Source organism: Heloderma suspectum, chromosome 1 (genome assembly GCF_057233095.1).
Source record: "Heloderma suspectum isolate Gila_16-S chromosome 1, 16-S_ref, whole genome shotgun sequence".
In the NCBI taxonomy this organism is placed as follows: Eukaryota; Metazoa; Chordata; class Lepidosauria; order Squamata; family Helodermatidae; genus Heloderma; species Heloderma suspectum.
This window is the reverse complement of record NC_139458.1, coordinates 364,119,699-364,132,939: the sequence shown is the minus strand read 5'-3', so window position 1 is coordinate 364,132,939 and position 13,241 is coordinate 364,119,699. Positions and strand designations below refer to the sequence as shown.

The 13,241-nt window shown below is 48.1% G+C and overlaps 1 protein-coding gene across 1 annotated transcript; it reads left to right on the top strand.

Annotated features, from left to right (window-relative positions):
• Positions 1-691: 691 nt before the first annotated feature.
• Positions 692-12,274, top strand: RHOU (ras homolog family member U). Its single transcript, XM_084828124.1, has 3 exons — positions 692-1,325; positions 4,243-4,301; positions 9,304-12,274. Exons 1-3 carry the CDS (start codon positions 1,013-1,015, stop codon positions 9,757-9,759), a joined length of 828 nt encoding a protein of 275 aa, XP_084684250.1. The 5' UTR covers positions 692-1,012; the 3' UTR covers positions 9,760-12,274.
• Positions 12,275-13,241: the final 967 nt, after the last annotated feature.

The following is a 13,241-nucleotide window of genomic DNA, read 5'->3' as shown; positions in this document are numbered from 1 at the left end:
CGCATAGGATTGCACCCTTAAGTACCTAGCAACGCCCCTGGCTCAGGCACCACACGACTCCTGCAATTTTCGGCTATCCCTCCAGATGGAAATCGTATCAATCTGGCAGCACTCGGAGAGGAGGGCACGGACGGAAGAAGAGCTGTAGAGAGGCGGAAGAGAAGGGAAGGGGCTTACAAGAAGGGGGCAGCTGGAATGATGGGGTGGGGGCGGGGAAGGAGACATCGAGGTTTTAGGACTGGAGGGGACCTCATCTCATAGAATCATAGGGTTGGAGGGGGCCAACAAGGCCATCGAGTCCAAGCCCCTGCTCAGCGCAGGAAGCCTGATTCCCAGGCAGTCTCCCCTCCAAGTACTAACCAGGGCTGACCCTGCTTAGCTCTTGATCTCGAGAAGGCTCCCCCGGCGGCGCAGGAAACGGAGCCCCGTGAAAATGTCCAGCCAATCGCTATCACCCTAATTGTCGCCAGCGTTCGGAAGGGAAGGCGACTGGCCAATGGGAGGCGCCCCCAAATGTAGCCAGGATTCCACGCCGTCCACAAGTCGCGGCGGCGGCCGTGCGCTGCGAGCGAGACGCGCGTGCTGCGTTGGCTTCGGGCAGATGGGAGCCGGAGAGGAGCGCCGCCTGCCGGCCGCCTCCCCTACACCAGGCTCCTCCCCCCCGCTCCGCCCCCCTCGGCTCGCCCCCTCTGTCTTCTTCTGGATTATGTCATCTGGCGGCAGCAGACCGCCGTGGCGGCCGTAGCAGCTCGCGGGCCGTGCTGCGGGGAGCGGCGCAGAGGCCGGGCGAGGGCGCGCGTCTCTGGCTCGGGGAGCCTCTCGCCTCGGGGCCGGCCGCGAGGCGGAGACGCTGCGAGAAGATCTCCTGCCGGGGATCGGGTGGGGGGCTTGGCGCGCCGGTCTCGAAAGACCCCGCTCCGCCCGCCCCGCGCGCGCGCCTCGCGTGCTTCCCCGCGGCTCTGCCTCCGCGCTCCCGTTGTCCTCGGGGCTCTCCCGCCGCGGAGCCAGGCGGATGCCGCCGCAGCAGCAAGAGGGGGAGACCGGCTACATCAGCAAGCCGCTGCCGGGCGGCTGCGAAGTGCCCCCGGTGCCGCCGCGCCGGGTCCGCAGCAGCCGGGCCGCGGCGCTGGGGGCCGCCTTGGGCAGCCGCTGCCGGGCCGGAGCTGTCGGCGGCGGCGCTGGAGGAGCCGGAGCCGAGCCCCGGCGCAGCATCAAGTGCGTGCTGGTGGGCGACGGCGCGGTGGGCAAGACCAGCCTGGTGGTGAGCTACACCACCAATGGGTACCCCACGGAGTACATCCCCACCGCCTTCGACAATTTTTCAGGTAAGGCATCGCAAGCGAAAGGCGGCTCCTCGGCCTTGGGGCAGACCCCTGGGGAGCCGTCCCCAACCAGGCGCCCTCCAGAGGAGCTAGACTACAACCCCCATCAGCCCCAACCAGTGCGCTGGCGGGGAGTGATGGGAATTGTAGTCTGACTGCTCCGGAGGACGCCGGCTTGGCGACGGGAGCCCCTTGGGTCGCTTGCTTTTGCAGCCGAATGGGGCCCGGGGATCCAGCTTGGGGCCGCGGGCCTCCTTTCAGAGGCGGACGCGCGCCCCCCGCCCGTCTGTGCCCCGGCGTCTCTTCTGGCCGACTTCGAATCTCCCAACTCGAAAAGGGGCGGTTCCCCTCGAGATGAAGTTCAGCACGAAGAACGCCGGGGCCTGGGTCGCCCTTCCATTTGCAAGAAAGCCGGGCGGCCTCGTGGGGTGGGGTGGGGTTGCTGGTGGGAAGGAGCTGCCACGGGCGGGAAAGGTGGCGATGTTGGAGTTAGGGACGGAGCCCCGTCTCCTGCGCGGAGGGGCGTCGAAAGTCGTGGAATCGAAGGCCGGGCGACGCAGCGGATCGAATGCGGCCGCTTTCCACCTCGTACAGAAAGCAACGCCAAGAGGCGTTGTCGCTCAAGCTTTTTGTGAAAAAGCAAGGGGGACACCGCCGGTATCCTTGTGGACTCTTCCTCCATGCTTGACCAGGAAGGTCCTCCCGCGGCCGCGAGCCTAAACTATCCCGCTAGTTTGAAGAGTTCAGTCGCATGTAACACTCACAGTTTAGAATGTGAGGCCGGACACGCTGTGCTTATTCTGTGACACATTTATTTTGTCTACGGTTAAAAGGCTCTTGCAGTTCTTTCTTAACTTGGACTTTGAAACAGCAGGGTTGCTGCCCCATCCTTTGCAAGTTTACTGGGAAGTAAGTCCTAATGTGTCCAAGTGGGTAAATGTGCATAGGATTGCAGCTGTAGTGTACTTTCTCCTTGCTTTGCAGTTTTGGAGCATCCACCATTGCCATAATATTTTCCATGCTGTTTCCAACTATGAGGGCTAGAAACTTGGTAACAAATACAACCAAGATCCTCAGAATTCTCACTAGCATTTGTGGGGGCAGCTTTTGTAGGGTGTATGTTACTCGTGTGCCTCTCTGCGGCAGATGTTTATCTTGTTTAGCATACAGAGCAAAGTATTTTTATGGCTGCGGGTTGGATTTAACCCTGGATCAGAGAAGCTGTGCTGAGTGCCTGTGGATAATTGTGCCTATGGATAATTCTGTTCCTTATTTTCCCAGAGTGTCACACTTCCCTATAATCTTGCAAATCCTCTTGGCTATCTCATAATCCTTATCCCTTTAGTTAAGTTCCGGGGGTGGGGGGAGTAAGCCCTTCCCCAGTTTTCTTCCCCTCCACATCTTCCATTAGTTTAGATCGCCACTGATTTTCTAGAAAACCAGTGTGGATAGATGGCTTTCTTCTGCTTGCCATGGGAATGGGTGTAATTCAATAGGGCCTGTCAATCTCCCCAATTTTTAAAATAAGCCTGGTGACTGTGAAGTGGATCATCTTTCCTGTCTTCACTGTTTGGGATAGTTATTTCAGTGCCACTTCCCATTTTAAACTCAGGATGGGCCCGTGTGTTTCCATGTTGACTGCATCTCTTCTATAACACTTGAAGGGCACTTGCGTGGCTGTAAACACATGCCTGAAACTGGGAGTCCTTGCTACTCCTGTGGGTGTGGGTGGGGGGTCTATTCCGGCATGCAAATGCTCTTTAAGCATTACAGAAAATACACAGATGAGATGACCAGCTCTGGAGATGCAGGGACTCCTTGTTTTCTGTATTATGAAACGTGGCCCTCAGTGGTGAGGTGTCAGCCTTCAGAGACTGTGTCTTTGAGGCTCAAGCCACTTAAGGTGGTCTCCCTCGAGTTTAACACTAGCTTATTTCTGCAGGATGTGTGACCCCATCCTTTGAGTGTATATTTGGCTCTAAGTTCAGTTTAGTTCAATGGGATTTACTTCCAAGCTGCCATACATACTCTGCCAGCCTTAAATTGGAGGACCTGAATTGAGTTCAGGGGGCTGCAGTTCCAACTAAGTGCTTGGCTTCGCAGTACAGTTTTTGAGACTTCATTTCTTCTTCCCAGGGCATGTTCTTGCTGTGTGTTAACTGCAAGTGGATTTGCTTTGCAGCTGCTAAATGTTGCCGTTTTAAAGAAATCCCCGAAGGGCACCATTGTTCCCTGCAATATTGCCAATTGATACAGCAAATCCTAGCGACAAAAGCAATAAATCTGTGGCCTGGCCAGGGGGGGAAAGCCCAGCACCAAACCCTGAAAAGAAAAGCATTTTGCGCTTAAAAAATGAAGAGACCCTAACAATGGCCTTTTTGGCAGCCAGGGATTGCACGTGGTTCTGTATCTTTTTCTGGAATGATAAATTCTCTAGTCAGAATTTGAAAGGAGTGAGGAAAGAAGAAGTGCTTCCCCAGAGAAAACATGTAAATATTTGCATTGTCTTCTCTGTGATTTAAAGCAAGGAAGGGCCCCTGGTGGGTGGGTTCCCTTTGTGCCCAGGCTTTGAAAACACAACGTGACAAGAAAATCAATCCTCAAGCCGGTTGGGGGGTGTGGGGGTGTGGTGAGGGGGAAACCCAGCCGGGGTGTTTGGGACAGCTCTCTTTTTGTGCAAGGAAGGCGTTTTCATTCAGCAATCTGCTACTCCGCCAGTTGGAGCGTGATGTGATGAATTAAGCAAACCCCGAAGGGCTTGTGTAGGCCCAGGAGTCAGAGGGGAAGGCTGCCTTCCAGCTCCTTAGGCTGGTAGATCAGAATCGGTTCAAAGGTAAATGAGAAATGTGAGCAAAGACATAATTCTTCATTCATGGGTAAAGGTCTCATTGGTTCTCTCCCCCCCCCCCTTCCATTTCAGCTGTTGTGTCCGTAGATGGCCGACCAGTGAGGCTCCAGCTCTGTGACACAGCCGGCCAGGTCAGTAAAACAACTTATTTCATTGAAATGGTGGCCTAACTGGCCTGTGCGTATCTGTGTCTGTGTGGAGTGGATAGAAAATGACATCGGTGTTCCTTTGGGAAGGTCCATCTTCTTAAATCACCAGGAGTTCTTAGCCCTTTGGAAAGAGGTGTCCCGTGGTGTTTTTTTTCTTTCCCCCCCCAGATTAGATTCCTTCCACCTCTTCATTTGGCCCCTTGCAACCTTCCCACAGCTGTAATGATCGGTCCTACTCGCTTTTGCACAATGGAGGCTGGTGGCTCTAATGTCAGTAGGGCGTTGAATCCGCTCCAGGTTTCAGTCAGAACTCTAAAGGACTTTGCAGAGCACCTCGGGTAGCTCCTTTAGAGTTCTGGCTGAAACCTGGAGTGGATTCACCACCCCACTGACATCGGAGCCACCCACCTCCACTACTTTATTTATTTATTTCATTTCTATACCGCCCAATAGCCGAAGCTCTCTGGGCGGTTCACAAAAACTAAAACCAAACAACACACAATAAAACAATTTAAAATATATAGAACATTAAAACCACAATATAACAATATAACCACAATAAAACCTAGCAGCAGTACAGGAGTTTAAAATACAGATTACTTTTACAAATGATCTGCCCTTCTCTTCTGGAACTGCACCTGCTCCATGTGGCTGGCTTCCTGTGTTACCTTGGCAGTGTGAGAGCCACTGCAACGCATCCTCCTTGGGCCATTTCCCAAGGTGATTCGAGGCACCTGGTGTGTGCAGGAGGAGCCCATGCGGCACCTCCTGTCCCTGTCAGCAGTAACCTAGTTCCCTGAGAAGGAACTGCAGCACGGGCTTGTTCCTCAGAGTTTCTCAGTTACTCTGCAGGAACAAGAAGGGCTGGTGCTGCAACTGCTCCCTTGTTGCCAGAGCAATGTGAGTACTAGAGCAACGTCCGGCTAATGTAGGGGAAGAAAGACTTGCTCGCTTCATTTGCAGTAGCCGTATTCTCTTGTTGCTGCAGGACCTCTCCATTGTGCTGGGGACGGCTTTCTGGAGCCGTGATTGCTAAAGACATGTTTGTCCTTGTTCCGCTGTTCCTGTGGTCTGTCAGCTGAAGATAAGAGATCTTCATTATCTCCGGGCTCTCTTTCACACTTCTGACTTGCCTGGGCCTCTGGGTTTATTCCTTGATCATGCAGACTCTCACCTCCAAGCATCACGATGCCATCCACGTGGCAACTGTTACTTTTGGCCTCGAGATCACGCAAACGAGCTGTAATTGTGCAAATATTTGGAACCATACAGTCCTTGCAGGCACACGCAGCTGCAGCGTGGTACAGCGTGCCTCAGTTCGAACTCTGCCTCCGTAGCCAAGTGATGGGAGACTTTGGCTCCCACCTTGCTTCCTGAGGGGCTTAAGTCTGTGTGAAACAAGTGAGCTAATGAAGCCTGCTTTCCTGACTCTTGCCTTGTAAGCCTCTGTCTCCCTTTGCAAGTGCCCCTGAAAAGAAATGTGATCAAGTGGAAGGGGGCTTGTCTCAGTTCCTTGAAGTGCGTTTGGAAGAACTGCACATCATACGTCTTTTCAAAAACTTTCCAAATAAAAATTGCGAGCCTGCTTCCAGATTCACAGACAAGTGCGCGTTTGGCAACAAAGCACGGGCATTTCAGACTGTGTTTGCTCTTTGCACTTGTTAATTTAAGACCCTCTGAGAAACACGCTGAACTTTAATTCAAATGCCACCGTAGCTGAGGCAGATCCTTTCTGTTTAGGAGGCCAGTGTTGCTATGTTTTTCTCCTGCTGTCAGTGTGAAAGCAAGGCGTTAATCTTTGCCTCCGTTTGCTTTCCTCACCTGCGGTTCTTGAAACCTCTGTGATCTTCAAGAGTACTATGTGGCAACTTCCCTGGTTCCTATTAGAGATTCCCTTTTCTTAGAATAGTTGAATGAATACACACGTTGGCGGGGGGATGACCCCAAAGCAAAATTTACAAGAAAGCATTACAAATGGACCTGTTGCATAGGGTGAGATGGGTGGTTGAATGAGGAGGGAAGCAGCGCAGAATGGAATGAGAATGTACGTTCTTTAGCCATGGCATGGGAAGCGTGTCAAGAGTAATTCATTAAAACTGATGGCCACAATAAATATGAACTTAAAACATTAGGTCCCTGAAGGACTGTATTAAATCCTGATGCCTTCAGCAGGATTATGATTGTTTTGTGCTAGGGTTCTTCCTTGCTTTCTGTTCAGGGTTTGCTTGGATTTAGTATCAAACTATCCTCAAATGCATCTTGATTATCTGAATCCCTCCGTTAACCAAATGAATGACCTTTTCTCTCCTGTGGTGTCAGTAAACCACTTGGATAAATAAGGGTGCTGCATTGCATAGAGTTGAAAGAGGTCAAAAGGTGCTCTAGACCAATGCCTCAGCCCAATGCAAGACAGGCCATCCTCCGTCAGAGGTCAGCGTGATGCAGTCACACCACAGTGATTGCCACAGGCAGAGAACAGATGCTCAAAAAGGGCCAAAAAGCTTGAGATAAGCAAGGGTTCCAAGCCACATGGTGGCAGCAGGAGGCAACCCGCCTCCCAGTCTTAGGACCACTAGTCAATCTGATGTGAATAATTAACTAGACTTTCATAATCCTGAGTCAGCACCGGAGCATAAACAAAATTCACATTGTGTTCCTAAGGAAAAGGTTTTTGGGAGTTCCCTTTACATCACACAACATGGTGTCCCTAAAGCTGCAGAGAAAGGGGGAAGGAGCTCCAAGATAAGATGATGGGGCAGGGGGAGCTGTCCCTAATCCCACTGATCTCACAGCCAATGGACCAGAACAGAAAGCCACAAGATAACTTTCATACATGTATGCAGCACTGCTTTGAACATGATGAGGATCTCAGTTCCCCAACGTTACACCACTCAGAATTGAGCCTTGTTCTAGTTTCAGTTTTAAAATACTATGGTTATAAACTGGTGTAACCTATTTGGTTTAGAAATCAGATCACCTCATTCCACTGTGTTACTTCCTCTGGTCCATCTGTAGAATCTTCAGCTAAACAAGTCAAGCTGCCTCAGTCTCTGTTCAGAGGAGAGGTTTTCTATTTGTTTTTCATCATTGTACATGGTTCAGTCTGAGTTAATCCTCCTTGAACATAGTTGACACTCAGAAAATGGCTTAAGCAGAGATACAAAATTGCAGTGGTTCCTACGAGCCACTAAACAACTGTGCCTGGCCACTGGGGCTTGAATGGCTTCAGACATCAAGAAACAGGCTTCTCCTCCAATCTGGTTCCTAGAGAATCTTGCTATCTCACTTTTTTTGTGGACTGGGGGAGAATTACCCCTAGTTCAAACACATATAACTGTTAGCTGGATTGTGGCCAGTGTGTTAGATTTGGCCTCAGCACTGCCTCACACATCTGAGAATTGCATTGTCCTTTTTGCAACTGCATCACAGTGCAGTTCATTGTCGTCTTGTGATTAGGCAAGATCTCAAGATCACATTCTGTACGAATCCTTTCCGGCTGCTGAATTGCCAGGGGGTAATACTCGTCCTGCTCAAATATTTTGGCCACCTAATGCGAAGAGAAAACTCCCTGGAAAAGACCCTGATGCTGGGAAATACTGAAGGCAAAAGGAGAAGGGGACGGCAGAGGATGAGATGGCTAGATAGCATCACCGATGCAATGAATATGGACTTGAGCACGCTCTGGGAGAGAGCGCAGGACAGGAAGGCTTGGCGTGCTATGGTCCATGGGGTCACGAAGAGTCGGACACAACTGAACGACTGAACAACAATACTCTTCCTTCTTTTCTCTTTTTTCCTTTTCCTTTTTTGTGTGTGCATGCCTAGGTTGATGTTATCCACTTCAAGTCCCTTTGTGTTACTTCAGTTCATGTAGTTAATCAGATTCATCCTGCGTAACTTCTCAATCCTTCCAGGATTTACAACGCCTCCTAAGTTAGTGCCATCTGTAAGTTTCATCAACATGCTCCCACTCCCCTTCCAGGGTCACTCAGGAAAATACGAAATGAAACAAAACCCGATAATAATCTCTGCGGAATTACACAATGAAAGGATGAAAGTTGCCTTCCCTTGTGTCAATTCCATTTCCTATTTGTGTTCATCAGCAGATGCCGCACCTGCATGCTCTGCCTTCTATATGGCTGAACTCTGTCTTGAGCAGAATCATATGGGGCTGACCTCCTGGAACTAGAAATGTGAACGGCTGGGGAGAAAAACCCAGAAAAAATGGGGAGGGGGAGACAGAACATTTGGGGAAGGGAAAGTGTTTTTCCAGTTTTCTTAAGACAATTTTGTGGGGAGGGGATTGAATTTGGGTTTTTTCACTAGGATTTTACCTCACTTCATAATGCAGGAGGTGGATCGTATGACTGAATGATGTCCCATGTCAAGAATCCCTTTGGATGTGAAAAACTTGTCTGTCATAGAGGAGAGTGCCAGCCCTAATCTTGTCCCCAGTTTTCTAGTTTTCTGCGTGGGAGGAATTCTTACTAAATTTTTTCCCATTGGGTAGCATTCAGACATTAGCCCCTTGCTGCATTCTACACTGGTACCAGCCCAGGATTCTCCGGAAGATCTGCTATGTTTATGCTGTATAGCCACCTTCCCCAACCTGGTCCCCTCTAGATGTGTTGGCTACAAATCTCATCATCATTACCTAGACAGCATGGGCAACGCTGGCTAGGTAATGCTGGTGAGTTGTAGCCAACACATCTAGAGGGGATCAGGTTGGGGAAGGGGGCTAGATAGGAATAGCTATGTGTGTATGCCTGCTACCTTTTCAAAATTATTCAGGAATATTTGTGAGCACTGCTTTGGAATCCATTCTCTTGGGAAAAGCAGGGATTCCTAAGTAAACATGATCATTGCTTAGATGTTCAGGAGTTGGAATTCCTCTCTCGCAATTTGCCTTGTGGAGCTTTGGACACGCCCTGGCCGCAGAACGAAACCATCTCTTGACATTCATGTTGCTTTTCCTTTTGCACAGGATGAGTTTGACAAGCTCCGGCCACTGTGCTACACCAACACGGACATCTTCTTGCTGTGCTTCAGCGTCGTGAGCCCTTCCTCCTTCCAGAATGTGAGCGAAAAGTGGGTTCCCGAAATCCGATGCCACTGCCCCAAAGCGCCTATTATTCTCGTCGGGACGCAGTCGGACCTGAGAGAGGACGTTAAAGTCCTCATCGAGCTCGACAAGTGCAAAGAAAAGCCAGTGGCAGAGGAGGCTGCAAAGCTCTGCGCTGAGGAAATAAAAGCTGCCTCTTACATTGAGTGCTCCGCATTGACTCAGAAAAACCTCAAAGAAGTCTTTGACGCAGCCATTGTTGCTGGCATTCAGTACTCGGATACCCAGCAACAGCCCAAGAAATCGAAAAGCAGGACTCCAGACAAAATGAAAAACCTCTCCAAGTCCTGGTGGAAAAAGTATTGCTGTTTTGTATAGTATATTTTTTTTCAAAATTGGCAGACTGATTCTGAGGGTGGTTTGTAGCTATATTAGCTTGGAACCTCTCTATTCCAGAGCGCGTAGGCTGGATTCCACAACTGCACATGCTGCTGAAGCCATCCGTTTTCATTGGCGATCGGGGGATGGCGACGTTGGGTAGCTGGTTGGTGTTTGTCAGGCTGAGGGTTTCCACCACTAGTGGCAGAGTTTCTGCTTGTCAAGGACAACTCAGAGGAATTGACTCTATGCAGAAGTGGAAGGAGCCAAAAAAGAGAACTCTGCTGAGAAGGCTACCTGGCCGCAGTAAAAGGACTATAGGAGGACGGAGTTCTACAGCTGGAGAGTTGAAAATATGTGCCTCTTATGACACTTGGATTTAAAAGGTGCCCCCCCACACACATATACATACACACAGTTTCAATCTCGTGGTCTTCAGAAATGATACAGCGCATTCCGGAAATAACCATAGTATTGTTGAACGAGCAGAATCTGCACATAAATCCTATATATTTTTCTTAAGGTGATATGCCTACTTAATGCACAGTGTAGGGATGTCTCAACACACTGAGCTGCTTGCAGAACTGCATCTTCTTTATAGACCCCTGACGTACAGATTCCTTTTATGTGATATGATGTGCATGCATGCATGCCTGGTGACTTATGTAAATCTCCCCCCACCCTGCGTAAAAGATGCGCCAAATATCTGCAAAAGGTCACACAAAAATGTGTGTGTTTGGTCATCTGAGTCAGCCTTCCCCAACCTGGCGTCCACCAGTCCCAGCCAGCATGGCCAGTGGTCAGGGATGGTGGGAGTTGTAGTCCAAAACATCTGGAGAGCACCAGGTTGAGGAAGGCTAAGTCCACGTGATGATCTTTTCCATAAGATCTCAACTAATCGGATCAGCTTTCTTCACGTAGTCGGGTACCACACAATTATGCATCTGAAATAGAGTCATGTTGTCACATTGATGCAACACCCATCAATGTAAGGTGAGGTAGAATGTAATCACTCCTAAGCACTAGGAAACCCCTCCATGGAAGTCAGTGGAGATTTCTTCCAAGTAAATGTGTATAGTTTGGGGGTGTCTAATTGAATTATCTCCAATTCAAAATATGGCAAATACTTTTCTGCTAATTTTCATGGAGCAATTTAAATGTTGAAAAAGTGATGAAAAATGCAGGTAACCTGGACTATGCCTTGTATAGGCATTGTATAGTCTTCCATCTTGTTTTGAACAAAATGAACACTGGTTGACATGCGACACATTTTGGTGACCTGAATCACATTTGAGACCATTCAAAGAGAAAACGTGAATTTTAAGAAAATGGCCTCTCTTGCAATAGATTAAACTGAGATGGATCTTAAACACTGAAGAATATTATCTATTCAAATATATACCTATCTGGATTCCTGTTCTAATGAAGTAATGGAAAATTCTGACTTACGGTGATTGAGGACACAAGTAGACGATAATGCGGCTATTTTAATAACCTGATCTTTGCAGAGTGAGTGCAAAAGCCTTAAGTTATTGTCTCCTTTTCTATATTGTCTGATTCCCTACCCCCCTAATCTTTAAAGTGGCCTTCTCCTTTATTCCTTGATGATCTTATGTTTAAACTTGGGCCCAGTTTAGACATAACAAGAATCTGTGGTTTCCCATTAGCAACTTAGCCTCACGTGTTTCCCCCTCCACTCTCCTCCTCCTTTCATGTGCGAAGAGGAGGAGATCAGAAGCACCTGCTTCTGTTTTTAAACTAACCACAGTCCCCTGTGATGTCTGAACACGGGGAACTGTGGTTTGTTTGAGCTATGGTTAGAGAGAATAAGGCAGGATCAAACCATGCTTGCAGATCTTGCCTTGTTCTCACTAACTATAGTTTAAACAAAACATAATTCTCTGAATTTGGACATGACAGAGAATGGTGGTTAGTTTAAAAACTAAAGTGGGTGCTTCCACTTTTCCTCCTGGTGCAGAAAAAACGGGAGGAGGAAATTTGTGAGCCTGAAGCGCGCTGTGGCTCTCCCATATAGCAGGAAACCATGATTTTGTGTTATGTCTGAACTGACTCCAAAAGTCTAGTTTCATGGGCACTTCCCATATGCAACCCATATGAACAGAATTCATGTACAGCGCAGTGGGCTCTTGTAGAATTTCCATGTATTTCTCTGGATCTTGCCCATGAGAAATGACAATGAAATGCTAGATTGGAATAATCCTAGGTGTCTGGTTGCCCAGTTGCTTAGAAATTGATGGCAGCACCTCAGAATGTAAAAAAATAAATAAAATTCAGCTTTGAATGGGGTTGCTGCCTAAAAAATTGTTGATGGCTCTTAATTTTTCTCTAGCCCTGTTGGAATGTGTTTCCTGTTTTAATGTTGATAGTAGCTTTAAACTGATCCACCCTTCTCCTGCCCACCTAAAATAGAAATGTTAAATTCTATCTTTAATGCATACAGTAAACATATCATTTACAAATAAGTGTCATTAATAAAAAGGAATAACCCACTGTGCACGCAGTTGCTTCATGCGTCACTTCACTTCCAATGTCATTTACATCTTGAGTCCTTTCAGCTTCACTTGTTATGCTTTACACCTGGTCCCCTCTTCATATATAAAACAGTGTAGGCACAAGAAAATAGGAAATGGAGAAGATACAAAAGGGAAGAGTTAAGAGTATTAAGCAAAAGTCGGGGGTAAACAAAAAAAGCTCACAATCTGATAGATTGCTTATTTTGTTCGTGCTTGTTCCTAAAATGTGTGGCTTTTAAAAACAAACACACACCACCCTCTTCCTAGTATACATTACATGTGTGTCATATTTATGTCCCATTGATGCCAAGTTTAATACGAGTAATAAAACTTCAATCCTTGGGAGTGTTCTCTCAATCTTTGGGAGTGTTCTAGTGTAGCAACACCATTCCATGTATGACTGAGGGCCCAGCTACATGACATGTGGGGGAGATGTGATCAGATCATCTAACATTTCAACTTTGAGTTAAATGCAGCCACAGGGCCCCCCGAATTGGATCAGGGCAGTGGCTCTGGGGAAGGTGGGTGGTTTTTTTTAAAGCTTTCTCCCTGTGGCATTTTCCCAGTCTAAATCTCACCCCTTGCAACTATTGGCTCCACTGGGGAAAACATACAGGTATACACAGAGAAGAAAATCAATTTGAGAAGAACCCATCTTTAGTCCTTTGGGTGCACATCCAGCATTGCACATGCAGCCGTTTGACCATTACCAAATATTTTGTATAACCCAATAATAAAAGCCTTCCATAATCTTAACACTAGGACATACCCGAAACCTGTAATCAGGCTATGCCTTCTCCTAATGGCTTCATTAGGCACAGCCTCCAGCCTGTGAAAGAAGGTTATGCAAAACCCTGGGTACAATTGGCTCCAATGTTGCTCCTCACCTAGTTGAAGAAAACATTGATATATAAATAAATTCTGGAATGTATGGTTTGTAGATATTAT